The 25,199-nt window shown below is 57.9% G+C and overlaps 10 protein-coding genes across 10 annotated transcripts; 6 read left to right on the plus strand and 4 right to left on the minus strand.

Moving 5' to 3' along the window:
• Positions 1-425: 425 nt before the first annotated feature.
• PSEUBRA_003309 (uncharacterized protein) lies at positions 426-2,165 on the plus strand (the record flags this gene model as incomplete). Its single annotated transcript, XM_016436416.1, has 1 exon — positions 426-2,165. The coding sequence occupies one exon, from the start codon at positions 426-428 to the stop codon at positions 2,163-2,165; it is 1,740 nt and encodes a 579-aa protein (XP_016292136.1).
• A 121-nt stretch (positions 2,166-2,286) lies between these two features.
• Positions 2,287-5,480, minus strand: PSEUBRA_003310 (Flavin monooxygenase-like protein; the record flags this gene model as incomplete). The annotated part of the gene is made up of 2 exons (XM_016436433.1): positions 2,287-3,169; positions 3,325-5,480. The coding sequence occupies 2 exons, from the start codon at positions 5,478-5,480 to the stop codon at positions 2,287-2,289; spliced, it is 3,039 nt and encodes a 1,012-aa protein (XP_016292137.1).
• A 2,740-nt stretch (positions 5,481-8,220) lies between these two features.
• PSEUBRA_003311 (uncharacterized protein) lies at positions 8,221-10,641 on the plus strand (the record flags this gene model as incomplete). Its single annotated transcript, XM_059465065.1, has 1 exon — positions 8,221-10,641. One exon carries the CDS (start codon positions 8,221-8,223, stop codon positions 10,639-10,641), a length of 2,421 nt encoding a protein of 806 aa, XP_059320644.1.
• Positions 10,642-11,236: 595 nt separating this feature from the next.
• Positions 11,237-12,127, plus strand: PSEUBRA_003312 (Integral membrane protein SYS1-related; the record flags this gene model as incomplete). Its single annotated transcript, XM_016436420.1, has 1 exon — positions 11,237-12,127. The coding sequence occupies one exon, from the start codon at positions 11,237-11,239 to the stop codon at positions 12,125-12,127; it is 891 nt and encodes a 296-aa protein (XP_016292139.1).
• Positions 12,128-12,560: 433 nt separating this feature from the next.
• PSEUBRA_003313 (Zinc finger, RING-type) lies at positions 12,561-14,489 on the minus strand (the record flags this gene model as incomplete). The annotated part of the gene is made up of 1 exon (XM_016436438.2): positions 12,561-14,489. The coding sequence occupies one exon, from the start codon at positions 14,487-14,489 to the stop codon at positions 12,561-12,563; it is 1,929 nt and encodes a 642-aa protein (XP_016292140.2).
• Positions 14,490-15,156: 667 nt separating this feature from the next.
• PSEUBRA_003314 (Ribonuclease P, Rpp40) lies at positions 15,157-16,980 on the plus strand (the record flags this gene model as incomplete). Its single annotated transcript, XM_059465067.1, has 1 exon — positions 15,157-16,980. One exon carries the CDS (start codon positions 15,157-15,159, stop codon positions 16,978-16,980), a length of 1,824 nt encoding a protein of 607 aa, XP_059320645.1.
• Positions 16,981-17,110: 130 nt separating this feature from the next.
• PSEUBRA_003315 (Ribosomal protein S1, RNA-binding domain protein) lies at positions 17,111-17,623 on the minus strand (the record flags this gene model as incomplete). Its single annotated transcript, XM_016436436.1, has 1 exon — positions 17,111-17,623. One exon carries the CDS (start codon positions 17,621-17,623, stop codon positions 17,111-17,113), a length of 513 nt encoding a protein of 170 aa, XP_016292142.1.
• Positions 17,624-18,329: 706 nt separating this feature from the next.
• PSEUBRA_003316 (Replication termination factor 2, RING-finger) lies at positions 18,330-19,209 on the plus strand (the record flags this gene model as incomplete). The annotated part of the gene is made up of 2 exons (XM_016436421.1): positions 18,330-18,332; positions 18,415-19,209. The coding sequence occupies 2 exons, from the start codon at positions 18,330-18,332 to the stop codon at positions 19,207-19,209; spliced, it is 798 nt and encodes a 265-aa protein (XP_016292143.1).
• Positions 19,210-19,520: 311 nt separating this feature from the next.
• PSEUBRA_003317 (uncharacterized protein) lies at positions 19,521-19,828 on the minus strand (the record flags this gene model as incomplete). The annotated part of the gene is made up of 2 exons (XM_016436440.1): positions 19,521-19,596; positions 19,722-19,828. The coding sequence occupies 2 exons, from the start codon at positions 19,826-19,828 to the stop codon at positions 19,521-19,523; spliced, it is 183 nt and encodes a 60-aa protein (XP_016292144.1).
• Positions 19,829-20,978: 1,150 nt separating this feature from the next.
• On the plus strand, positions 20,979-24,587 carry PSEUBRA_003318 (protein of unknown function DUF1720; the record flags this gene model as incomplete). Its single annotated transcript, XM_016436415.1, has 1 exon — positions 20,979-24,587. One exon carries the CDS (start codon positions 20,979-20,981, stop codon positions 24,585-24,587), a length of 3,609 nt encoding a protein of 1,202 aa, XP_016292145.1.
• Positions 24,588-25,199: the final 612 nt, after the last annotated feature.

A 25,199-nucleotide genomic window follows, 5' to 3' on the forward strand; every position in this document is an offset into this window, starting at 1 on the left:
GGACGCGCCGTGTCGGATGGCCCTATCGAACCGATCTGCGTTGTCCTAAGCCCGATTGTGCCTTGGGCGAGTGGAGGCCAAAATCGAAACTTCATGCGGGAGCAGGTGTCAACCGCATCGGCAAATTTGGCGGCTATGACGTCCTTGCAGCCAGCAGCCATGCGCTTTGCTAATCTTCGCTCTGCAGCGTCATGCCCTTAGCCAACCGCTCTTCGTAGCGGGAATCGAATCGGAGCCAGCTCTCAGGGCTTTCGTCAGGGTCCTGCTTCCCGTTACCGATGTGATGCTTGCAAACACATGTCGCTCAGCCTGCTGCTTCTCATTGAGATGACTAACGTTCGGGATCCCTACCTCTCCTCTATATTGCTGTGAAAGGGAAGCTTCGTTCTTGCTCTCCCACCATCACAATTCAGTATCATCCCACTATGTCGAGCGCAAACGGCAACGGCAGCCATGCCAGCAAAGGCAAGAAGCGAGTCATCGTCGTCGGCGCCGGTGCCTCTGGCATGTCTGCGTGCCACGCCTTCTCCGCCTCGCCCAACGAGTTCGACGTAACCCTCTACGACAAGCAGTGCACGCTCGGTGGCTCGGCGACCTCCTATCAGCTCCCCGACCCAGCCAAGTACAAGTCGCAGTACATCAACGACGGTGTCCAAGGTGCCTCCCCTGTGTTCTACAACACCTTCAAGGTCTTTGAGCATGTGCTCGGGTTCAAGGCTCAGGAGGTGGGCATGCAGATTTCGTTCGGAAAAGGCAAAGAGTCGTTCTGGTCCAACGTCTTCCCCTCCGAGCTCGTCGAGAAGTATGCCAAGGACATCAAGAAATTCGGTACGACACTCAAGACGATCAAGCGCTTCGAGGTGTTGTTCGCCGTCATCCCCGTGCACAAGATGTTGAAAATGTTCGGCTTCTCGGACGAGTTCGGTGAGCGAATGGTGTACCCCTTGGTCGCGCTCTTCTTCGGCACGGGCAACGATACGAAGCACATCTCGTCTGCCATCTTGGAGCGAGTCTTCCTGGACCCTAGCATGCGACTGTTCGAATTCTCGGAAGACAGTCTGTTGGCTAGCGTGCCAACGATGATGGCGTTCCCGGAGCTCGCGCGTGTCTACGCAGCCTGGGAAGACGAGGTGACCAAGAACGGCAACATTCGCATCGAGACGAGTCGCGAAGTCACCTCGATCCAACGCAACACCGCCCTCGCCCGCAAGCAGGGCGGCAACATTCTTGTCACCTCCCGTCGCGTCGACAAGGACGGCAAGCCTCTCACCACCGGCGATGAGGACGAACGCACCGAGGTGTTCGACGAGCTCATTCTCGCCTGTGACGCAGACACGTCGCTCAAGATCCTCGGTAAGTCGGCCACCTGGAAGGAGCGCAAGATCCTCGGCTCCATCGTCTACCGTTGGGACATTACCACCACGCACAACGACTACGACTACATGTGCAAGCACTACCAGATGACCTACGACGCCAAGTACAATGCCAAGAACCGGGACGACAAGGAGACGAAGGAGAAGTTTGAGTTTGCCGAGAAGAACTGGAAGCCGCTGTACCTGATCAAGATGTACGAGGACGATCCGGCGTTGATCGAGATGTCGTTTGATCTGACCAACTATCAACCGCAATTCTCGGGCTCTGGTCCGACGGGACCGAGGGAGCACGGGGCGAGGTCGCCCGAGTCTGCGCCTCCACGCGAGCGCCAGGGTCCCCATGGCAAACAGGGCGATTCTCAGGAGAAAGAGCTCTCCCAACTCCCCTCTACCGATCCCAAAGACCTCAAAGATCCCCCCGTCGAAGATCACGTCTTCCAAACCATCTTCCTCAACAAGGAACTCTCGGACAAATGGACCAAGGACGAAATTTCCAAGGACAAGATCATCCTCGAGAAGTGGTGGAAGCAACAATCGCATCGTTGGACGCACTATGCCTACGTGGTCCCCTGGCTGTGGCTGATCAACAACGCCAACCACACCAACTACTGTGGTGGCTGGACGCTGGTCAATATGCAGGAGATCGCCATTGTCAGTGGTTATGCGGCCGCAGTTGCTATTGGGGCAAAGTATCCGTTCGAGGAGGACAAGGAGGCTGCGAGGTTGTTCAACTTGTATAATGCGTTGGCCCATTTGAGCTTTAAGAACGCCAAGAAGGCGTTGAAGGGTTGAAGAGGGAGAGTAGAGCTTGAACATCGTTGTTTACTGCTAGTTTTGTGGCTCGTTTTGGAATACACGCATACCCATGTTCCCAATATCGCTTCTGCTTGTCGAGCGTGTGAAGAGATCACGGCTACTCGTCCTTTCCTCCCTTGCCCATCTTTGGCAGCATCCCATCCAGCAGCGGCCGGACACCCCACCATCCAACTACGACCATCATCGCCATCGGCAGCGCCATGCTCAATGCCGTTGCCGGTACAGCACCCAGGTACAGTCTCTCGAGTGTGAGATGAATCGGTGCCGTCCTTTCCCCTTCTCCGTCCCCCGTCTTCGAATCGGTTGCTAACGAACCAAAGACCTTCTCCGCGAGCCAGAACAACGGAGAATCCTCCCTCTCCACATCTGCTGGTGGAATCGCAACCCCGATCTTCCTCACCACCAGATGCAGGTACAACTTGGGACACGGGAAGCGGGGCACATCGCTTGGGTCCTTCGTCATCCTGATCGTGTCATTTGCGAGGATCTCCGCTGGCACCTCAACTCTGTCCGGCTGCTCGAACACCACCCTGTCCTTCTTGTTCGGTGCGCCCGTCTCCTTCGGCACGATCGACGTCACCACTGCGTGATTCGGCACCTGCGTCTTTCCCCCCCTCTCCCGGTCTACTTTCACGGTGTCCACCAGTTCCGCTCGCCACTCGACCCCTCCCATCCTCAACACCTCTTCAGGTCCAACCACGTCCAGCTCCACATCCAGCGCCAGATGTGCCGCTACCGAAGCACGAAGCGTGAAGCGCTTGGCGAAGTACCACGCGATCGAATCGATCCACTGGCGGACGTAGCGATCGCGCGGGTTAAGGTCGGCGTACATCCCCGCCTGCCGAGGGGTGGGGAGCGTGAAGGAGGAACTGGCAAGATCGAGCACAAGCCAGGCGCCGCTTTTGGAATCGAGTAGGGTGGACGAAGCGGTTGGATGGACGGTGAATAGGGACGGCTTGGAGGTCGGACGCAAGATCGGCCTGTGCGAATCAAAGAAGGTCTTGTCAATCAAAGCTCTCCTCACAATGTACAAGCGACCACAGTCGTGCCACACATTGAAAGAAAACGATGTATTCCAGTAGCAACGACTGTGATCGCAAACACTGGTCTACATGGACGAAGCGCGACAACTCACCAATTCGCCGAGAGCTGATCCGCAGCCCTGGCCGCCAGATGACCGTATTCGTCCGCACGACAGAGGACCGGACCGAAGTTTCGAATCTCGGTGTTGGCCTCGACCCCCGGGCTGACCACCGCTAGGACGGCAGCAAAGAGCGCGAACAGACGAAGCATCCTACCCTTGCCGGCCTGTTGTTGGTGCCCCGCCTTGCCTTTCTGTGCAATCGGTACAGCTGCTACCGGGGTGGCGAGGGGTTCAAAATCGCTCTGGAACCGACGTGCTTTGTTTGTCCCGTACTGCTGCGCCATTCCCTTGCTTCGACGTGGTGAAAATGGTCGCGTGACGGCATTCACGACGTTCCAAACTTTCTCCAGGACGAGAGCGACGAGGTTGATCCAAGCGTAAAAGATCATCGGGATCAACCCCATCATGAGGTTGCCGACAACACCGCGACGTTGGATCGTGTCGTAGATCTCGGTCTCGACGATGCGCCTGGCATCCGGGTGTCGATATGGGCCCAACAGGCGGTAGAAGGTGGGGAAGGCAGCACCAAAGCAGTAGATGAGGGTCACTTTGAGACCGTGTTCCCACCAGAGCTGGCCAAGGGGCGGAGCGGTGCCCATGTCGCGCGCGAGGGTCGAGACGTAGGAGGAGTAGTCGACGCCGTACTTGATCCTTGCGTTTTCTTTGACGAGGAGGTAGTAGTGAGGTGTCGAAAGCGGTGCTGGGATCTGGTCGCGGAGGATGAGCGTCCAGAGCTGTGCTTGCATCTCTGCGATGGGAGGGATGGCGCCGACACCGGGTCGCACGAAGCCAATGAAGGCCACCGATGGGTCTTCGGGGTCGAACACGTCTCTGCAACGAACAGTGGCAGGAACCGGATACTCTTTGGAGAGAAAGTCGAACTGCTGAGTGTAGCCCGTGGCGTAGACGACGACGTCCGGCTTGACGATGCGGTTCCGCATGCGAAGATCCTCCTTGCGGCCATTGCGGACGAACTCGACGATGCCATCCTCGTGAACGCGAGCGGGGTTCGGAGCCAGGTCGACAGACACCTCTTCGGGCTTGACCGTCGGTGGGTCGAGGTAGCGAGTGATGCGTTCCAAGAAAGGCGAACGATTCTTCCAGCCGCGATTGATATATGGCATGGCTCTGCTGCTCTTGTTGAGGAAAGTGTAGGCGCGTCCCAACCGATGTGGTTCCAACTCGCCGACCCACTGACTGCACCCAGCCTGCGTGCCGGTCAGAGCCCAGAGAAGGCGCTTGATGACAAAGTCCGAGACGAACCAGCGCAGATGGGCAGCCGCAACCCAAGGGTGGACGTAGGCTGTCTCGAAGAGGTTGGTGATGAGACCATCGATGGGAAGGTTGCCGTCAAAGACGTTGCCGAAGACGACGAAATCGGCGAGAACCGCTGGAAAGAGGAGGAAGCCCGATCTTGTGCAGAGGACGACCTCTTTTGCACCTGCCTTCACCGCCTCGTAGGCCATGTCCATGCCGGTCTCGCCTGTACCCATGATCATGACGCGCTTGCCACGATACAGCGAGCGGTCCTTGAATTGAGACGAGTGGAGTGTGACGATTTCGGATGCGTTTGATGCGTGGTGGATGGGCTCTAGGATGCGAGATGCAACGGTTTCCTTTGAGCCCATGGGCTCCGTGACGACCTGATCTCCTTCGATGATAGGAGGCAGGCCCGGAATGCTTGGGATCGCGGGTGTGACGTGAAGACCCGAGCAGACACACAGGTGAGAGAAGAGCTCCGAGCGATCCGCCGCGTCTTTGTGGTCAGCATCCAGCGAGCGGTACCGCAAGAGATGACCGCCTTCGACCTTGACCGACTTGATGACCTTTGTCCTCATGCGGAAATTGCATCGTTGCCTCAGATCGAAGTGTGTAGTATAGTCCTCTAGGTATTGGACGTATTCGTCGAGGGTGAGATGGTCCTTGTGCTCGAGGGGAAGGCGAAAGTCGGAGAACGAGGTGAGCTGTTTGGACGAGACGAGTGTGGCATTCGAGTAGGAGCGATATCGGAAGGTGCCACCTATGTCTGATTCAGCTTCAAAGATGGTGATCTCTGGCTTGAAGTTGGGATCGGAATCGGCCGCTTCGAGCATGGTCTTGGCGGTGACTAGGGCACTCGGCCCAGCTCCGATGATTGCGACCTTCATCGTCAAATTCGCACGGCTGATGATGTGATGAGCGGAGATGCCGAAGAGTGACTGAAGAGTGGTGGGGTCAGCCGTCGGATGGCTCAAGTCAAGATGGAAGCTCGTCAAGCCATCTGGCGAAAAGAGTCGCAGCAAGACCCGGAGCGGGTCCCGGTTCAAGATGCGCGCCAAGTGCAACACGACCAAAAAAGGGTCCACGCAAGGGTGCGATCTGAGTCTGCATCTCAGCTTCTCACAGCGAGGGCCAGCTGACACACTGCTGAACGGGGCTGCGTCTTAACAATCTTTACTAAGAGGACAGCAAAAAAGAACTGCAGCACCTAGGATTCCCGCGTGGTCCCCCACCGCAGTACTGACTAGGCGATACCTTGCTTAACTTCGCAGATCGGACGGGATGCGGTGCTTTCAAGGTTCTATGGCCGCAGATGTAAAGACAGAGCAACATATGATACATGTATCCAGCTGCTTCATGTTTTACTCCGTGCCGAAAAACTTGGTTCGACAGAAAAGTCAGGTTGGTCACCTGCGAGAGTTGTCGAAGGTGCGGTCCGTCCACAAAGAGAATCTCGATCCATGTCAGCAGGGTGTGTCGGAGCGTTTGTGTCCGGAGGGTACTGAGTAAAGCAGCAGAAGGGACGACGTCGGAAGAATGAGGGGCCGCGGCCGTTCAAAGCGGAGACACGGGAAGCATGGAATGTTTTTCTTCGTCGCCTAGAGCTCGTCATGCCGCCGGGAACGACTGAATTTTGAATTGTACAGCTTTCTTTGAGCTCGGCCACGACCACGACCGTGACCGTGACCGTGCTGTGGTATGGCCTCTTAGTGGCGGGTCAATGCGATAGCGCTGAGCCGTAAGCAGCTCTCCGTCTCCCAAAAGCTAAAGAGATTGTGATTGGCACGATATTGAAGCTGCGGTGGTCTCATAGGCGAGCCTGCGTCGGTCGAGCCTATCTCTGCCTTTCAATGTTCGGTGCATGTCGGCGAGGACAGCCTAAACGCTTTCAGCGGATCAGGCCTTGCCGCGGATGATGCCGATGTGCTGGCCCACGATGTGACAAGCGAGGGAGGGTACGTGGTCGCCAAAGCCGACAAGCGACAACCTTACGACGAAGCGAAATGCGCCAGGGTCCTTTTGCGACGAAGGAAGCGTGGTACAAAGTACCAATTGATCTCCTGGACCCTTTGCAGCCTCACAAGGCTCTTGTGCCAGACGAGCAACGTCTTTCTGATCTGTCAAACTGCGACCGCTCACTCAAGAGCTCGCTATCGCTCACGCTGACGGTATTGTATGCTCGGTGCAACCGTGTCCGACACCGGCGGCAAACTTAGCCAGAGCCGACTGCACGGCAAAGCAATCGACACGCATGCTCTTCTGGTCTGGAACAATGAAGTGGGCCAATTTCAACTCGGCAATCCTCACCCACTTTTACATAAGGAGGGTTTGAATTGACCGGTTCCTTGAATCGAGCCTGAAATTTAATTCACGCCTCCCATATTCAATTCACTGCAGCCTGGCCGCGGCACTTGTGACTTGGGACAACCGAAAAACAAGTCTGGGCTCTAGACCAGTCTGGAATTCGATGCCCATTCAACTCGAAGGGCTGCTCGCCGAATTCCATTGACTGCTCTGCTGCCCATTCTTTGGATTTGGGACTCTGCAATTGCCACTCAGTTTGTGCTACACTGTCACGCCTCTGTCCCACCCCCACAGCGGAAATTGCGTTTGGGTGTGCCTCGCCTCGACTCGCCTCGCCTGCACCTGACACTAGCAGCAGCTTTGTGTGCTGTGGGCTGTGGGCTGCTTGCTGTTCGCCTGCTGCTGCTGCCGCCGCCGCCCGCACTTTCCAGTTCGGCTTGCCGCCCGCCCGCAAGCTTGCTTCCTCGGCCAAATCTGCTCCTGCTGCTCCGCACTGTGCTCTGCTGTGCCACTTGGTTCGGCTCGCTCTGCTCCTCGCAGCCTTATGTGCAATATCGTCTCACACTCACTCTCCCGCCCGCCCGCACCTCGTCGTCCTCCTCGTTCCCTTCTTTGCAGCTCGTTTCTCTTCGTCGTCATCCTCACCCAAACATCATCACATCCGTCTCTTCATCTCGTCGCATCTTCCCCGTCTCCCGACATCTTTCATTCGCGACAACCCGCGCGCATCGTCATCACCATCCACGTACTAAACCTTGGCTGTTGACGCAATACGTCCTCCGTCGATCCACCACATCGTACCCCTGTCCCTGCAGACTCAGCTCGACATACACAAAGTATTTATCGTCTATCGTCCTCTTCGACACTTATCACTACGCATTCGACTGCTGCACTCAGCTTGTTCGTCATTCGTGTCTTCAACACCAATCAGATTGCTTGGCTTGCTGAGCTGACCCGCCACGCGTTCCTGATCTGGCGTGCCTTCGTTGCTTGACAACAATCGCTTCGGTGATCTCACGACCATTCGTCGCCACCTCGCACCTCATCCCACCAGCGTGCTTGTTCTTCATTTCACAACCTCGCTATACCGTCAACCGCAGCAGTTCCAACGCCGAGCCCGGCAATCTGATCTCCGAACAAAGCCCAGCACTCCTGGTTCTCACGCCGCCTCATCCCCCCTCAATTGCATCGCCGTGCCCGCAACTCAGATTCTTCAGTCTGCACCATCATCTAGCCACCCATGTATCCTGTCCACCCTTTGCTCTAGGCACACCACCAACCACGACCCGTTTCGCGGCTTTGACCCCTAGGTCTTCTCCTGCCATGCGTCGAGATTTTTCTCGACCAGGCTCAGCCTCAGGCGGCATTGGTCGTCCACATCCAATACGCAAGTCGTCGTTCACGTCCCGACGTCGTCGACGATCAGCACTGCTTGCCACTTTTGCGGCCCAAGCCACCATCCTCGTCTCGTCTATTCTCGTCACCTCTCCCGCCATGATTGCACCTGTACGCGCAACACTCATGTCCAGCTCCGCCGACAGCGTCTCGCCCCGTGATGTCGACTATCAATCCAGCTTCATCGCCAGTCAGGGATCTGCATCCGACTTCAGTCTCAAAAGGGGTCTGCTATCACCAAAGCTGTCTCGCCAACCGGCGTACCCTGCATCGTCGCGGCAGGCCACGATATCGAACCATCAGGACGACATCCTTCCATCTTTAGATGATATTGATGATCATCTTCCGCAGCGATTGCACGATCCAGCCTTGCATCGCCAGTATTCCCGCCAGATAGATGCAGACTCTTCTCTTTTTGTAGAACACGACGCCTCCAAGCTTGGACAGCAGTTCGAGCGCAATACAGACGCTGCGTCCGGCTCCTCCAAGTCGTACAACTTCGTCACCCACAGCGGCCACCGCTACTCGTTACCGTCCACCTATCCCTCCAGCATCGCCTCTTCCTGGAACAGACCCGAACGCAGCGTCTGGTTCCAGTCGAAGGCCATCATCATCACCTCGGTCTTCCTTGCCATATTCATCGTGCTCTTTATCGGCGCTGCCGTGTTCCTTCGTGAGAGGAAATTCGACGCCGAGCTCGAAGGTCTCGACGATGAAGAGGCGCTCGCGCGCATAGAAGAGCGAATGAACATGGGACGATATTCGGAACCCACAGAGAAGGACGATGATGGGCAGGAGGGTGGTGGCGGCAGCGGCGGGGGCAAGTTCAAGCGACGATTCCGCTTGGGCAGGAAGCGGTCCGAGAAGGACGACGCAAACCCGTCCATTCCTTCGTCCGGCTCCTCGAGTGCCGTTCGACGCAAGCGCCACCTCGTCTCGCGCTGGACCAGGGGCAATCTGCGGGACAGCAACGACACCATGCGCGGCGTTAGCGACAGCGCTTCCATCCGATCGGGCCATTCGGCTCGTCGTGTCGCACTGGGCGATCCTCGCGACAACCAAGAGTCGGTCGAGGTCACCTACGACAGCGACGGAGTCGAAGTGTCCCGCACCGATAGCGGTGCAGACGGCACCACGAACCATGCTCGCAATGGCAGCGACGGCGCCGGTGGTACCTCGACAGAATCTTCTGCGCACAACCGTCGTCGAAGTTCACCTCCACCACCACCGCATCCCGACGATTTGCTGCGACCCGTGCTCACCTCTCACGCGAGTGGCTCAGCTTCAAACGCCGAGCCCGGATCTGAAGGCAGCACCACTTCGCCTCGACGCGTCTTGCTGGACGACAGCGACTTCCATGCCGCTGATGCGGCCGAGACGCACCACAACGAGATGCGATACATGCCACCCGCCTACATTTCATCTGGCTCCGGCGCTCGTGAGCCAGGCTACGATGGTGCCGCGGTGGCTGCTGCGATTGCACGCGGGGATGCCAAGCACGGTATCCCGCCACCGGAGGAGCGCGACTCGACCGTGTCGCCCGAGGTGATCGGTGCCGCTCTCTCGCAAGAAGCGTCCGCCGCGTCGAGCGAGAGGTACGACGAGCCCCGTGGTCCCGTCGCCGCACATATCGCAACGGACGACAAGGCGGTGCTGGGTGCTCTGTCTGCCGCTGCGAGCATGCCTTCCGCGCCTGGTGCCGAGGTGTCAGCTCCCGCGTACGGGGCCGCGGAAGAGTCTGCTGCTGGCGGATCATCCAATGTCGCTGGACTAGCTGCTGGTGTCGCTGGCCCCTCCGCGCCTGACCTGGAGGTTGATCGGGACGGGTTCGAGATTTCACCTGCAGACGTGGATGTTTCTGAACCGGTCGAAAGCGAGCGAGTAAGCAAAGGCAAAGCCAAGCAGCCAGCGACCTCGTCTCTGCTCCCTGCGCCGCCAACACCTGTCGAGCCTGCCTTCTCGCCCTTCGACCAGCCCTACCGTGCCACTCGCCCGCGCGGCGTTGAAGCACCCTCATCGCCGCCCTCCGGTCGGCCATCGTTGCAAGCTCGCAGATCGACCGACTCGCCGGCTGCACCCATGTCGCAGCGCAAGAGCGAGAAGCAGCGCGAAGCCGAGCACGAAGAACATCTTGCGCAGCTCGTGGCCTCACGTCCGGACGGATTGGCTGTTCCGCTCTACGAAGGCAGGGAACTGGCCTCTGCCCCTCCGCTCAACACGGCAACTGATGCTGAGCACCTTCCCGTGTACGAACAGAGGAGGGCTCAAGCTACGCAGACCGCCAGCGCCCCCTCCGTCGGAGAGGCGCCCTCGGCTCCGTCCGCACCTGCGATGGACGACGAGCAGTAGCCTCTTGTACCACCAGCACACATCACACTTTCCTTGCGTCTCAGCCACGCCACCTCACTCGTTCACCTCGCTCTTTGTATCACTTGTATAACAATCGTATCTGTCCCTTCTCCCATCCTATCTGTTGCTTTGCGTCCTGTGTCGGATTGTGCTTGAGACTGCGGATCGCAGGCTGAGACGTTTTGAGAAAGGATGGCCAAGGGTTTGGAGAGCGGAAATTCGGGAGTCGCGCACAGGGACGGTGGAGGCGCAGCAGAAAGACCAACACTCGAGGCGCGAACGCAGTTTGGCTTCTTGCCTCCATTCCAACACCTCTACCACCCACACCGCACAGACGGCGCACAGCAGGCGCTTGTGGCGAACTGCATGGCGTAGGTGCCATCCATATTGAGTGGGTGTTTCCGCCTTTCGAGCGCAATTTGGGCCTACATAAGACGGTCTTGCTGGACGTCGTTCGATACGCCTTCATCACCAGCCCCGTCTTCGCTTCGGCACTACGCTCACAAGCGCTCTCTTCACCTCGTCGGACCATCTTCAACGACTTCAGCGCCGCCTCTATATCTGATCTTTTCGCTCCACCCACACAAGCGCCACAATGAAAGAAGCCTTCTCCATGCCACTGCAAGGCTGGGACGCCCTACGCATCGTGCTTCAGATCATCTCCCTGCAAACGATCCACTATCTTCTCCTCGCCACACTCCTTCCGCCGTTCCTGGCGATCTTCGCAGACACCTCATCGCTCATGTTCGAAGGCGGACCGACGCAGGTGGGGATGGTATTCGATTGGCGTCAAATCGCTGGACGACCGACGTACGATTGGTCTGCGCCCGCGTCATCCGGTGAGAGTGGCTGGACAGACGACGGTATTCCTTCCGACATTCCGGAGGTAACGATCGATCCGGCAGTGCTCGTGGAATGGAATTTGGACAACGTCTGGCTCGACAAACCCCTCATCCCCACATCGACAAATGCACAGGATCGCGTCCTCGATCACGACCACGTACTGCGGTTCAAGCATTTTAAGAACGGAACCGTCGTCCCCACCCCCGACGACGACGCAGCAGGGGGTAGAAACGTCGAAGAGGCACTCGAACACTGGGAATGGGATCACACCCGAGACACCTCGCGCAGTTGGACCCTCATCCTCGCCTGGCTCCTCACCATCCCCCCAGACATCTTTACGCTTGTCTACCTCGTCAGGAGACCAACCCACATGCTCGACCACGCATTGACGTTTCACCTCGTCAATTTGGTCGTTTGCACCTGGTACGTCGGCCGACTGCCACGGGGGCTGAAGTGGTGGTTAACCATGATGGTTCATGCGGGGGTTATGGTCGTCTGGAGCGAGCAGTTGGCCATTAAGAGGGAGATGGGAAGAGGCGTGGGGTATAGTTTGGTAGGGAATGGAACGGATGAGGAGACGGGCAGGAGGAAGGTCGTTTTCGATGCGGAGGAGGCGGAGCGGTACGAGTTGAGACCTTTGTAGGGCTTCTCCCATGAAATGCATCATCAACACCGATCAGGTGTGACCGCAAGCAATTTCTGCTGAGCTTGCGTACCGAGCTTGGATCGCCTCTTCGAACTTCCCTTGCGGGGACACGGTATCGCAGACTAGCGCGGCTTCCTTCAGCCACTCATCGCACGCTCGCTGTCTCCTTTCCTCTTCGGTCAGAACCTCGGCCTGATAGCCGCCGCCGTTCGTCGGAGTCTCCCAGTTCGTGCTCGGCTCAGGTCTGACGACGCAAAGGCAAAGTCAAACAGGTGGTGTTAGCGCTCACTTGCTCGTCAAGACAACACGGGCCCGAATCAAAGACGGAAAACGAAATGCGATGCGAACGCCAGTGCGAAGAGGTATCATGGTGCGGACAGAATGCTGAGACAAAGTTGACGGAGTGTGGAACGCAGAATGGACCAGGGCGTCATGACGCTTTCGGACGATGCTTAGGACCATACTTTTTACCTTTGGGGTCTTTGATCCAGTCGTAGTTTGTAAGGTGCTTCTTGTCCTTCATTGTCTTCTGCTTGCTGCCGCTAGCACTCGCCAAAAAAGGAAGCATGGCTCCGGCGCTGGTTTCGCGGGCAATCATGTCGATGCTGCTGCTACCGGCAGCCATGTCCATATCTATCACGCTGGTTGTCGATGGGGTTGGAGTTCGCTTGCGTTTCTTGCCCGGTTTGCCGTCCTTGTGCGAAGGGCTCTTGGCGGCGATGTTGACCGTGATGTCCGACGTCGAGGCCGAGGCTTGTGGCGCCACACGGGGTACTAGGGGAGATTTTGTGCTCGCGAAGGTTGACGACGGCTTGCTGGTCGGCTCAGGGGTCTTTGCTTCATCCCTACCCCGACGAGCCTCGGGTTGGTCGTGCGGCGAGTTGGCCTTGCTGGTATCCTGACGTACCTTTTTGGGCATCACCAAGCCGGGCATCGGGAAGTATTCGTCGTCCGAGGTGTCATCGAGTCTCTCTGGTTCGACCGAGAGGCTCACGCGGACCCGCTTCTTGCCCTTGTCTTTGCGTTGGATCGTCGGGGAAGACTCGGGCACGCCGTAAGCCGGAGTCGATGCACGAGAGGCTAGGTTGACGCCGTCGAGTGGCGTTGTGGGGAAGCTGTCCGTGTCCTGGTCGAAAGGGCTGCTAGAGCGTGTGAGGTCGACGAACGTAGCCGAGGACAAGCGGCTCGAGGACCCGGCGGCGCGACGTTGAGGTGTCGCCGAAAGTCCTGCCTTCTTCAATAGGTCGTCCTTGCTTTTGATCTGTAGCTCTAGGGCCCGAATCCTGCGTTCCTTCGCCTCCAATTCCTCGGTAGAAGCTGTTCTCAGGCTCGGTCCTGCGTCTTTCTTGCGACTCTTGAGAAGCTGCTTCATCTTTTCCATCTGCTCGGCGAGGTGACAGCTCTTGCTGTGCGCCGCCTTCCTCGCCTCTTCCGCGTCTGCAGCCTTTTTGGTGGCTGCATCTACCTCTCTTCGCATCGCAGTCAAGGCGGAATTGTTCTGGCTCTGCATGTTGGTGATCTTGAGTGAAGTCTGCAGCTCCATGTTGCGTTTTTGACCTAGAAGCTCTTGTCCTTGTTGAAAGAGGCTTCTCTGCTGTGCTGCAAGTTCGTTGCCCTTGTCTTCGAGCTTCCTCTCCAACGCGACGGCGGCATCCATGCGCTCGTTTGCTGCGCGCATCTTTCGATCGATCTCGAACTTCTTTGCTCGTGCTTCACGTGCAGAGGTGTCGAGCCGTTCCTGCTCCGTTCTGGCTGCTTCCTGCTTCCTGACCAGATCGACTTCGAGCACCCTGTTCTTGATGCATTTGCGTTCGAGGTCGTGGAACTTTCCACGGAACGCGTTGGCTGCTTGTTCGAGGGAGGCGAGGGACCTCATGAGCGAGTCTTCGAGGTCGGGTCCCCGATCCTTGGTGAGGTCGACCACAAGCTTGCGGATCTTGACGCCGGACCTGACCATTCTGTCGCAGTCGACGCCGTGGGTTGCCATGACATATCGTTGAACGGCGCTGTTGAAGTCGACGAGGTCTTCGAGCAGCTTCTTGTGCCACTTGCGATCCTCTTCGGTGTGATCATCATCGAGTCCGGCCCACTCCCACTGATGCCGACCCGAGAGGTACGTGTCGAGGTCGTCGCCGTCCGAGGGATAGAGCTTGAAGATAGCATCGGGCATGGCAGGGCACGCACAAAGAGGACATCGCTTGTGTTGTACATCGGGCCGGTGCGCGGAAGCTGCTGCGGCACCGTAGAACCACGTCTGGAGACAGTCATGGTGGAAGATATGGCCGCAGCGAAGAGCGCAAGCCCTCTTGCCTTCACCATCCGCCTGATCGAACTCGTCCAAGCAGATTGAACAGCCCATGGTGGAGTACTTGGTTCGGGCGTAGCTGGTAAGCTACAAGATACGTTGGCCTCTTGCTTGTTCGCAGCGGACAGTGCGGAAGGATGGGGCTGATGGGGCGAAAGGCGAAGGTGAATGTTGGAGGCGAAATTGGAGAACAGCGGAGACTGGCCTCTATATATGGTCTTGTGTGGGTTGCGGAAAGCCTTGTGAGGAGGCCGAGCTTGTAAGCGGGTGATCCGCTAACTTATGGGTTCGATCTTGGCTGAGTCGAAAAGAGGTGGGATGAACCGTGCTACTTCCTCTATACAGTCACAACAATGACTAGGCGAGCTGGTCGCAGCGGCAGCAAGCTCCTGAGCTTGTTCTACCGCGAAAGCGACATTGTTCTGTGTGATTATAGAGAAGAGAGTGGCTTGCGAAGGGACGGCTTGATGAGGTCTTTGACAGATGTGCCGAAGAGAAAGAGTGTTGGTCTTTGTCCGTCGCGTTAGAGTGCAGCGCGAAGCTTCTTTCGGCCAGTCACATGCATCCAAAGTTGCCGATTTTTTTAGGTTTGTTCCTCCACAAGACCCTTTCAAAGCTTTCTTCTTGTCAATCACCGAGGGCAGTCTTGCCTCTCTTCCATCACACCAGCACATCGGAAGAGGCGATCCGGGCTGAGTCGACGATTGCGAACTGCTTCGATATGCTTGCTCCCAAGAGCACGCACAAGCGAAAACGCAGCTCGGCTCGCTCTGATAAAGCTCGTAAGCTCGGGCCTTCTAGGTGGATCGTCAACGTGTTACCGGCCGACCATGCAACAAGCAGCACAGCATCACACGCGGGAGCCAGCGGAGCAACTGCGGAGGCAACAGAGGCTGGTCCATCCCGACTGCGGCGTCTCAATCAGCTAGTGGATGCGCATCCATTCAATCGCTCGCTTGAGCTCATCCTGCCCCTGACCACAGAAGGCAACGATGCAGCAATTGACAGCACTACGGAGCTTCCTGCTGCAGTCCGCTCTCTCATTGACACCCTCGAGGAGCTCGCTTCATCTCATCGCTCATACAGGGCTCGTATCCCGCTCAGCCTCCTCCTTGATCCTGTTTTTGTCACGGCGTACCTCAAGACGGGATCGTTGATAGCGCTCAGCGATCAAAGCGGTGTCGCTGGCTTGGCTCCAGATCTCGAGGACACGGTCTGCGTCGACGGTCAAGGAACTCTGGCCCTCTCACTATGCAAGGATACATATCAGACCCTCGGACTGACGGGCAGAGCGAGTCACTTCTCCCGCTTATCATCTGGTCGCGCTGCGGACCGGACGAGCGGTCCAGACTCGCGCTTCATCGTCGAGCTGCCACTGTTGTCACCCTCGTTCGTCCCAGGCAAGAAGGGCTACCAACAGGCCCTTGATCGACTTCGAGCATGGGACCGATCACGAGCACAGGCATTGGTCACGGACCAGACGATAGCACAGACGCATGCTTCGTCCGGGATGAAGCCCAGTGGACCCATCAGCAGCGAGCATGCAACATGGGACATGCTCTTCCTCTGGTCGCCCAGCAGAGCCACAGCGGAGGAGATAGCCAAATCAGGCTCTTCGAAATCGGCAGCAAGCTCAATCAACGAGATCCACTTTCCGGAGCACCTTGTGCGTCCGGAAGATGTTCGGGGCATGAAGCTAGCAGCTGCTGCTCCTGTCGTCACGGACTCAGTGTGGATTCCGACGCTGGATGATCCGTCAAAGCATGCTTTGGCGAACTCATGGCGCGAGCAGGAGCGACACTTTCCCGAACTCGAGCTCCCAAATGTCCCGTCAACGACAACGTGGGGCGCATTCCAAGATGGACTCCAAGAAGCAGTGGAATGGGTAGGTCTCGCTTCTCTTGGTGCAACTCCTCTCCGCACGTACGCGAGACCAGATGCCACGTGCGTCTACAGCCCACCTTCTCCCTCGCGACCAGGTCGAATTGTCAAGCTGAGCTGGTCTGGGTCTGCTGCGCAGCCTTTGCTGCTCAGCCCGCTGTTCATCTCGCAGATTGCGTCAGAGGTGGATGGATTCGTGCTGGGCCAGGCCTCTGCCAAGTCCGGGGCGGAAAATGCGCCGTGGGCGACGCTGTCATGTTCAGGCTACCCACACGCGCCTCTGACATGGCGATACAAGGTCCCATTTAGCTCTCGCTACGGCGCACAGGAGCTGCCTGGCAACAAACCAAAAGCAAAGCCGACGACAGAGCTTGCGACCCAGGACGAGTCGATGACCGATGCGTCTTCTTCCTCTGAAGACGAAGATGCAGACAGCGACTCGTCTCTGGACATGGGCGAGCAGCGTGTCGCAAAACGCAAAAACAAGAAGCGCTCCAAACGAACCCTGGCCAAAAACCAGACCGAGCACTCCTTTAGGCCGAGCACGGGCGAGACGGGGTGGGTCTCGTTCGCGCTGGGCCCGCATCAGACGCGAGAGCAAGCGAAACCCAAGTCGAGCCGATGGGTGTTCGTCGAGCTGATTGGCACCGATACCCGCTCATGAACGCTTGTGCGCATGCAACGACCTTGACAACACAAGCCGAAACCCTCGCGGTGTGTGCCTATGATGACTTGTTTTGCCTGAAAAGATGATCATGATACAGTTTTGAGCGAGCACATCCAACAGCTCTGCGCTAGTCGAACGGCCCGAGGTAGTCCTCCTTCATCGTGCCGATTGCAAAAATCTCATTTGCGTCGACCCTGGTGCCGACGATCTTGATCCTGACCTTCCTGCCTTTCACCAACCTATCGCTAGCGCTGACGAACTCCGGAGGGTTGCTTTCCGGTTGAAACCTGTACTCGATGGGTATCAAGTGGCTGCTGACGAAAATGTTCAGGGGACCGACCTCGGCGAAGAAGCCCATCTTGTTGACGTTGGTGATCTTGGCATCCATCACTTCGCCCTTGAAAGGTTTCAGGACGACGGCTTGGTAGGTCGAGTTGAATTCGGCCAGACCGGAACCGGGGATGACACGCCCTTGACCGACGTCCACCATACCGATCACTTTGATGATGTAGCCATGCTTGCCCGTGCATGTGCCCTCAACATCGTCGCGAAGCTTCTGGTTCAGGAACTCCACCATGGACGGGCCGAAGTAGGAAGGGTGCAGCTCCGTCTTGTGCGTGAGGTTCTTGAGGAAGAACATTTTCGGCGAACGTCAAGGCTACCGAGGGCTGCTATCGAACGGGTATAGGTGATGTGTGAAGGGACTGCTCGTTCGAGAAAGAGTCGAATCACTCGATCAAAGCTGACTAGTGATGCTTCGCAAGACGCAGCTGAGAGATGCCAACGCGACTGCTAGCTAGCGTGCATGCACTACCGTGAGCTGCTATGTGCGCGTGTATCTTCTTATCCCCGACGTACTCTGCTCGTGGTCCTGCTGTAATGCTGAGTCGTCCGCCTGACGCCGTGCCCGCAGAATAACAGAAAACGATCGAGCCGACCGTGCCGGGATAGATCGTCGCAGAGCAAGCAGCCGACGGATCCCTAGCGTCGACTGGATGTGCTGTGCTCCGAGCTGAACAGAATGTGGACGATGCAGGCGGTGTGATGTGCGGACCGCAAAGCCGTGAAGGTAGAGGATGGAGGATAAAGGATGCAAAGATGGAGCGAAATGCCGATGTCGAGAAGAAGCGATTCTCCACCCTCACGACTCTCGTGCGCCAAGTCACGTGTCAGCCCAATTTTGGAAGCCCCTCCTGCTGCTCCCCCCACTTGAACCCTTGATGCCAACTTGCCTTCCTCATCCTCGACACTGTCGCTGCTTGCGTACATAGCGTACCTTCCTCGAAAAGCCTGACAGGATCAGAGCGTGCTCTGTGTAGAAGCACTTCAATCTAAGCTTTGCGACGATGGTAAGTGAAAGCAGCTCCTCCCCACATCTCGCTCTTGATGCTGACCACTGCCCTTCTTGCTTTCTCGTCCTCTGCAATACAGGGCAACGACGGCGGCTCCATCGCCAAGCGGGACGAGCTCGTCCGCACCAAAGCCTCGCTCGAAAAAGTCGACCCCGAACTGCTGCGTCAATCGCTCTGGACGATCTGCTCTCTATCCCGGCAGCCTCTGTCGCCCCCTGTAGCATCCGACCCGCTCGGTCGGCTATACAACAAAGATGCCATCGTTCAACACCTCCTTCTCCGCCATTCCGAGGCTTCATCCTCGAAGCTCGATCCCATTGCGCACATTCGCGGTCTGCGGGACATCACAGATCTCACCCTGACACCCAACACACTTTACCGACCTGCATCACCGACCACGGCGGCGAGCGACGAGCACTCCGTCTACCCCTTCATGTGCCCCTTATCGAGCAAGCAGATGGATGGCAAGCAGCGGTTTGTCTACATCGTGGGTTGTGGGTGCGTCATGAGCGCGACCGGGCTCAAATCGACCATTTCTGCGTCAGAGGAGGAGACGCCATGTCCCGTCTGCAGCAAGCCTTTCAACGCCGCAGGACTGCTCAAGGGCAAACAAGAAGCAACAGGCAGCGTGGTGACCATCAACCCCGCCAGGGAGGAGGAAGAGGACATGCGAGAGGCGATGGAGAAGGCGCGCGCGGAACAGGCGGCGAAGAAGAAGACAAAGGCAAGAACGGCAGATCAGGCAGCGGAGAAGGGCACGGCTCAGGATGATGCGGAGAAGGCGGAGAGGAAGAGAAGGAAAGCGGAAAGGAAAGCGGAACAGAGCGCCAGGATCGCTGCTCTCACGGCTGAGCTTGCTGCTGAGCAGGCGTGAGACGGTTTGTCGACGAGGATTTCGCCCAGGAATGATCATGGTTCACCGCGCATCAGCATCCTGCCAACACCTCGGCTCCCTTGCTTTCAGGTCCCCTCGCCTTCCTTGTACATGTGTCCATCTCGCCTTCATCACTGATACCCAACTCGCAATCGCAAACAACGTATCCCGTCTTCCGTCAAAACTGCGTACGAGAGCAGACTCGGTCCAGCGCAAATGCAAGCGGATGTGATTTTGGTTCGAGAGAGTCTTTAAGCGAGTTGCATTGAGAGCTATGTCACGATGGAGATACGAGGTGACAATTGAGAAGATTACTCGGTGCGCTCGGACTGGAGCTTGGCGTAGAAGGCGTCACGGCGCGAAACGGAGGGGATGTGAACGCCGTACCTGTGAGCATGCAAGGCAATGATTGCAAGAGGAGTGATCAACTGGTCAGTACACGTGTGACTCCCGGGTCTTCGAACCCCGTCGATGCTATGTCTGCAGACGGAGCTGCGGTTGATGGAACGCACCAGTAGCCATAACCAAGGACGGTGCCACCGCCGAGGGCGACGGTGAGGTCGAGGATGAGTCGCTTGCGCAACTTTCCGGTGATAGCAGGGATCGATCCGACGGGCATCTGTGGGACGAAAGAAGGGCAGCGATATGGTAGGTCGAGAGGAGGCTGAATCGATGGTCAGTACGTGTTGGTCCGGGAATGCAGTGTTTTACGTTTGCTGAGGCAGCGGAGGTGTTGGTGATCGCTGAAGCATGGAGGGCCGAATGATTGCTGATACGAACGGTGACAGATGTTCTCGAAGACGGTGAAGTTCTAGAAGAGGATGGTGTGGAGACGGTGACGAGGAGCAACGACGATGTGATTGAGGTGTTGGCGCTGCGCTTGGATTTGGCTGTTGGTGACGAGCTGAATCTTCTCTCGGACGGTCAAACGGACCCGAAGCTTCAAGGCAGGCCCGATTTCAACGATTCGAGCTGAAAACAGGCTCGAATTTCGTGAGCAATTTTCCGCTTCCATCCGCGTGCTGAAGTCTAACATCTTTAACCAAAAGTCGTTATTGCCGGCCGTGAAGGCGACCTCGGCCCGCACTCCCGCTCACCTCTCGATTGCGAACCAGCTCCGAACTGACAGAGCCATTCTTGCATATCATTCTGGCTGGATCAGCGGACGCACAGTCCCAAGTACACGCCCACCTAGACATAAGCCCCATGGCTCTCACTCCACGCAGACTGACGAGAAGAAAGCCCTTTGCTGGAAGCGAATCCAGGGTCGGGCCAGGGTCTTTGTCTGAATTGGGTCATTGTGCGTGTTGGCCGGCGTGCAAGCTCGATCCTTGTCGCCCTTTCTGAGATCGAAAAGGCTCAGCGGCCTCGTGTGGGCGATTTCGAGCCAAATTCCTAAGACCGCCTCGCACGCTCCACAATCAAAGTTGCGAGAGTAGGCGTGCGTGTGATGGATGATGGCTTGTCTTCTCTGAGGCACTGCTCGCTTGGTCCATCCATTCTTGGCCTTCGAGACCGTACCTCCGCAGCCGAGCTCCACCAACGCTTCCTAAGGGTCACCGTTTCTTGACTTCTTCCTCATCACAAGTGTCCCGTCTCCTTTCAAACATCTCCACCTGTCGCTCAACCTGCATCCAAACAGAACCTGCTTAACGCACAGCATTAACACCTCCGCTGCGACATACGCGCCCACAAACACGCTTGGTCTTTGCAGCATCACTAATAGCATCAGATCACACTCGGTCGCAGCTGCTTGATTCTAGCCCGTCATGGCCTACGTAGCGCTCGGCAAGGCGCTGTACGACTACGTAGCCCAGGCCGAAGACGAGCTCAACCTCACTGAAGACGACTACCTCTACATTCTCGAGGCCGACGATCCCGAGTGGTGGAAAGCCAAGCTTCGTCGGCTTGATGAGAATGGCACGCCCATCGAGGATGACTCGGATGAGAGCGCCGTCGGTCTCGTGCCTGCAAACTACGTCGAGGAAGCCGAGCCTCTCCGTCTGAGCCGTGCGCTCTATGACTATGAGGCCCAGACCGAGGACGAGCTGTCTATGGCGGAAGACGAGCTGCTCCGCGTCTACGAGTCAGACGGAGTCTGGCTTCTCGTCAAGAAGCAGGGCAACGATCCACTCAGTGGCGGCGAAGGACGACTCGGCTACGTGCCCGCCAACTATGTCGACGAAGCGGAAGCGGTAGACACGGGTGCTGCCCCTGTTGTGGAAGATGAATACGCAGCCGCTGAGGAAGAGGACGACGACGACGACGATGCAGACGTCTCAGGCGCTGCTGGTGCTGCTATCCCACAGATCCAACTTCCACAGACGGCTTCTCTCGGCAAGGGCGACGAGATCAAGATGTGGCCCGTCTCGGCCTTGGATGGCAAGAAGAAGAAGAAGAAGGGAACACTCGGCATTGGCAACGCCTCTCTCTTCTTCGCGTCCGAGAGCGACAAGACGCCCGTTCAGAAGATCAGCGTATTGCACATTGCCAGCTATTCCCTCGAGAAGGGCAAGACGCTGCATCTCGAACTCTCGCCCGACGCTGGTCTCTCGGAAAGCAACCTCGACTTTCACACCGGGTCCAAGGATGCCGGCAACGACATTGTTAAGAAGATCGAGGCAAGCAAAGCCAACGCTCTGACTGCAGCGGCAGCTCCGCCCTCCCCTGCCGCCGCTCGTGCCACGCCTGCCGCTCCCCCTGCTCCTGCTGCACCCGCAACATCCGCCTCCATTCCTCTGCCTCCGCCGCCGCCGCCCATTGCCGGCGCTGCCACGCTTCCACCGCCCTCACGCACTGCCGGCAGCAGCGCTACTCTGCCACCGCCTGTGCGCAAGACCGTCTCGTTCCAGTCACAGCAGGGGTCTAGCACTGCTGCCTCGGCACCGGAACCAGAAGCCGAGGAAGAGCACGGTATCGCCATGTACGACTTTGAGGCTCAAGGGGATGATGAGCTTACCGTCACCGAGAACGAACACCTTATCATCCTCGAAAAAGAGAACGACGACTGGTGGAAAGTCCGCAACGACGCCGGTCAAGAAGGTGTCGTGCCCGCTAGCTATGTTGAAGCCACAGACGCTTCTTCAGCTGGTGGTGCGGCGCTGGCCGCTCAGCAAGAGGAAGACCGACTTGGTCAGGAAGAAGAAGAAGCTGCTGCCGTCGCTGAGGCCGAACGACAGCGCGAAGCTGCCGAGTCAGCCGCTCGCCGACAGAGGGACGCTGAGGATCGCCGAGAGAGGGAGGAGCAGGAGAGGACGCGACGAGATGCGCTCAAGGCACAGCCCGCGCCTGCGCCTCCCAAGCTCACTCAGCGACCCAGCACCACCGAGGTCAGCCGTGCCGCCAAGAGCGTCTCCATTCCTCAAGGACGCAGCGCACCCGAGCGTCCCAAGGACGGCGGTGGCCGTTCCAAGCCTTCGCCCAACAACACCCGTATGTGGACGGATCGCACAGGTACTTTCAAGGTGGAGGCTGAGTTCCTCGGCTTCAACCAGGGCAAGATTCGATTGCACAAGATGAATGGCGTCGTCATCGAGGTCGCCATCGAAAAGATGTCGGAAGGTGACATCGCCTTCCTCGAAGACATTACAGGCAAGAAGCTCAATCCGACCGACGAGGAGATTGCCGCTTCTACCGCACGACGACGAGAGCGTCAGCAGGAGCGCGAGCGTCAGTCGAGCCGATCCCAGCCCTCTTCCACGTCAGGCATGTCGCGAGAGGAGCGGGAACGGGAGCGAGAACGACGCAAGGAGAAGGAACGAGAACAGCGACGTCGCGACCAGGCACGCTCCGGACCCAAGCGCAACGTCGACTGGTTCGAGTTCTTCCTCGCTGCAGGTGTCGATGTCGACGAATGCACCCGCTACGCAAGCTCCTTCGAGCGTGACAAGATCGACGAGACGGTTCTCGCCGACTTGGATCCCGCGACACTGCGCAGCATTGGTCTGCGCGAAGGCGACATTATCCGCGTTACCAAGTTTATTGACAAAAAGTACCGCCGGGACAAGTCGCATTCGTCTTCGTCGTCACGACCATCGGGCCGTGCCAATGCCAACACGGCGGCCGACCTCGAAAGACAGATCAAGGCGGACGAGGAGCTGGCACGCAAGCTGCAAGAGCAGGAGGGCTCGGCTCGACGTGGCGAAACAGCCAGCCCTGCGCCGCCTCAGCTCTTCTCAGGTGCTGATGGCACTCTGAAGAACAACACTCGCCGTGGCCGTCCCACGCCAAAGAGCACCAGCGGAAGCAACGTCGATGCCGCTTCGCTGGTTGCCGCTTCCGAGTCGCTCGCCCGCACTGCAACGCCTCCTGCTCGTGCTGAAACCGTCAGTCCTGCTGCTCCCAAGCGGACTGGTTCGTCGCTGGCGAACGGTTTCGACGATGAAGCCTGGACGCCACGACCTCCTAGCACCAAGCCAGCGACGCCCGCGAGACCGACGGTGGCATCTCCTGCACCTTCTGTGACGGTAGCACCGCCTGCACCGACCCCACCTCCCGCACCTGCAGCTGCTGCTGCTTCGCCTGCACCGTCCCCTGCGCCGCCCGCAGACCCTAACTCGGCGCTGTTCGACAAGCTCGCCGCGATGAGGCCTCCGTCGGCTGGCGTCAGCCCACGGCCCGGAGCGAGCCCTTCGCCTGGCTCGTCTTTCCTGGGCCAGTCGCAAGCGTACAACCCCAACGCGCCTCGCGGACCCTTCGCACCCGTGCCTGCGAACCAGGGACTGTTGCAGCCACTTGTCCCCACGCAGGGCACAGGCCAATTCGTGCCGACCAACAAGACGGGCATGATGGGGATGCAGATGACGGGCATGCAAGCTCAGCAGACCGGATGGGGCATGCAAGGTATGCAGGGAATGCAGGGAATGCAACCTCAGATGACGGGCTACAACGGCATGGGTGGAATGGGGCAGATGGGCGGAATGTCGATGCAACCGCAGCAGACCGGCTTTGGCAACGGTGGCTACGGTATGAATGGCTCGTCCTTCAACGGTCAGCTTAACGCGCAACAGACCGGCTTCAACGGTATGCAACCGCAGCAGACGGGTTTCGGGATGAACCCGCAGCAGATGATGGCCCAACAAACCGGCTTTGGCATGGGATCGCAGCAGCAGGTGCAGCAACAGCAAGCGGCGCAGGACGAGAAGGACAAGTTCAACGCGAGCAACATCTTCCAGCAGATGAAGACGGGAGCATTCGCCAAGGATCCCAATGCAGCGCCGCAAACGAGCGACAAGTACGACGCGTTGCGACCTCAGCCGACAGGCTTCCAGCCCGGCGGTGTCATGCCCCAGTTCACAGGCATGGGTTTCGGCCAACAGCAACAACAGCAGCAGGGGTATCCTGGTAACGGATACGGCGGCGGCTACGGTGGGTACTGAGCAGGGGGAAGTGCTGGACGTGTTGTGCATTGCAATTCAATGGTATCATAGCATCAATGCACCAGTGTGAGACGAACATGCAGATGGTATGGGAGGCGACCGAGGCCGATGAAATCGGGGTGATGGGCATAGTGCGCGACGCGCAAAGTGCAATGAGCCTCTGTGAGATGTTCCGGTCAGTCCTTAGCTTGCGTGACTTTGAGCGAGATAGACGAGCCTAGAGACAGGAACCAGCCTGAGCTGTTTCTGATCTGCTGATCCGTCGAGCCGGCTAGGGTTGGATTTCGAGCCTGCCGGTCAAGAGGCGCGCGACGCGTTTACTGGCGCGATCCCACTTTAACCGATTTCGGCCGCCAGCAACGGGAAGAAAGGGAGCGCGCGCCGCGTGCGAGTAACACAAATTTTGCACATGCTCAGTGAGCCATCCAATCGCTCCCCTTTCTTGAGCATGTCTGCTTCCGCTCGAGGCAAAAGAGGAGCTTGAGATCGGACGCTCTTAGACACTGTGCTAAAAAGCGCTGTGGAGACAGGATGAGCTGGCGTAAACGGCTGAACGGATGAGCGTCCAACGGCAGATTTCAAAAATGCAGCAGCCAGTCGCTTTCTCGCGTT

This window comes from Kalmanozyma brasiliensis (assembly GCF_000497045.1).
Source record: "Kalmanozyma brasiliensis GHG001 unplaced genomic scaffold PSEUBRA_SCAF21, whole genome shotgun sequence".
NCBI lineage: Eukaryota > Fungi > Basidiomycota > Ustilaginomycetes > Ustilaginales > Kalmanozyma > Kalmanozyma brasiliensis.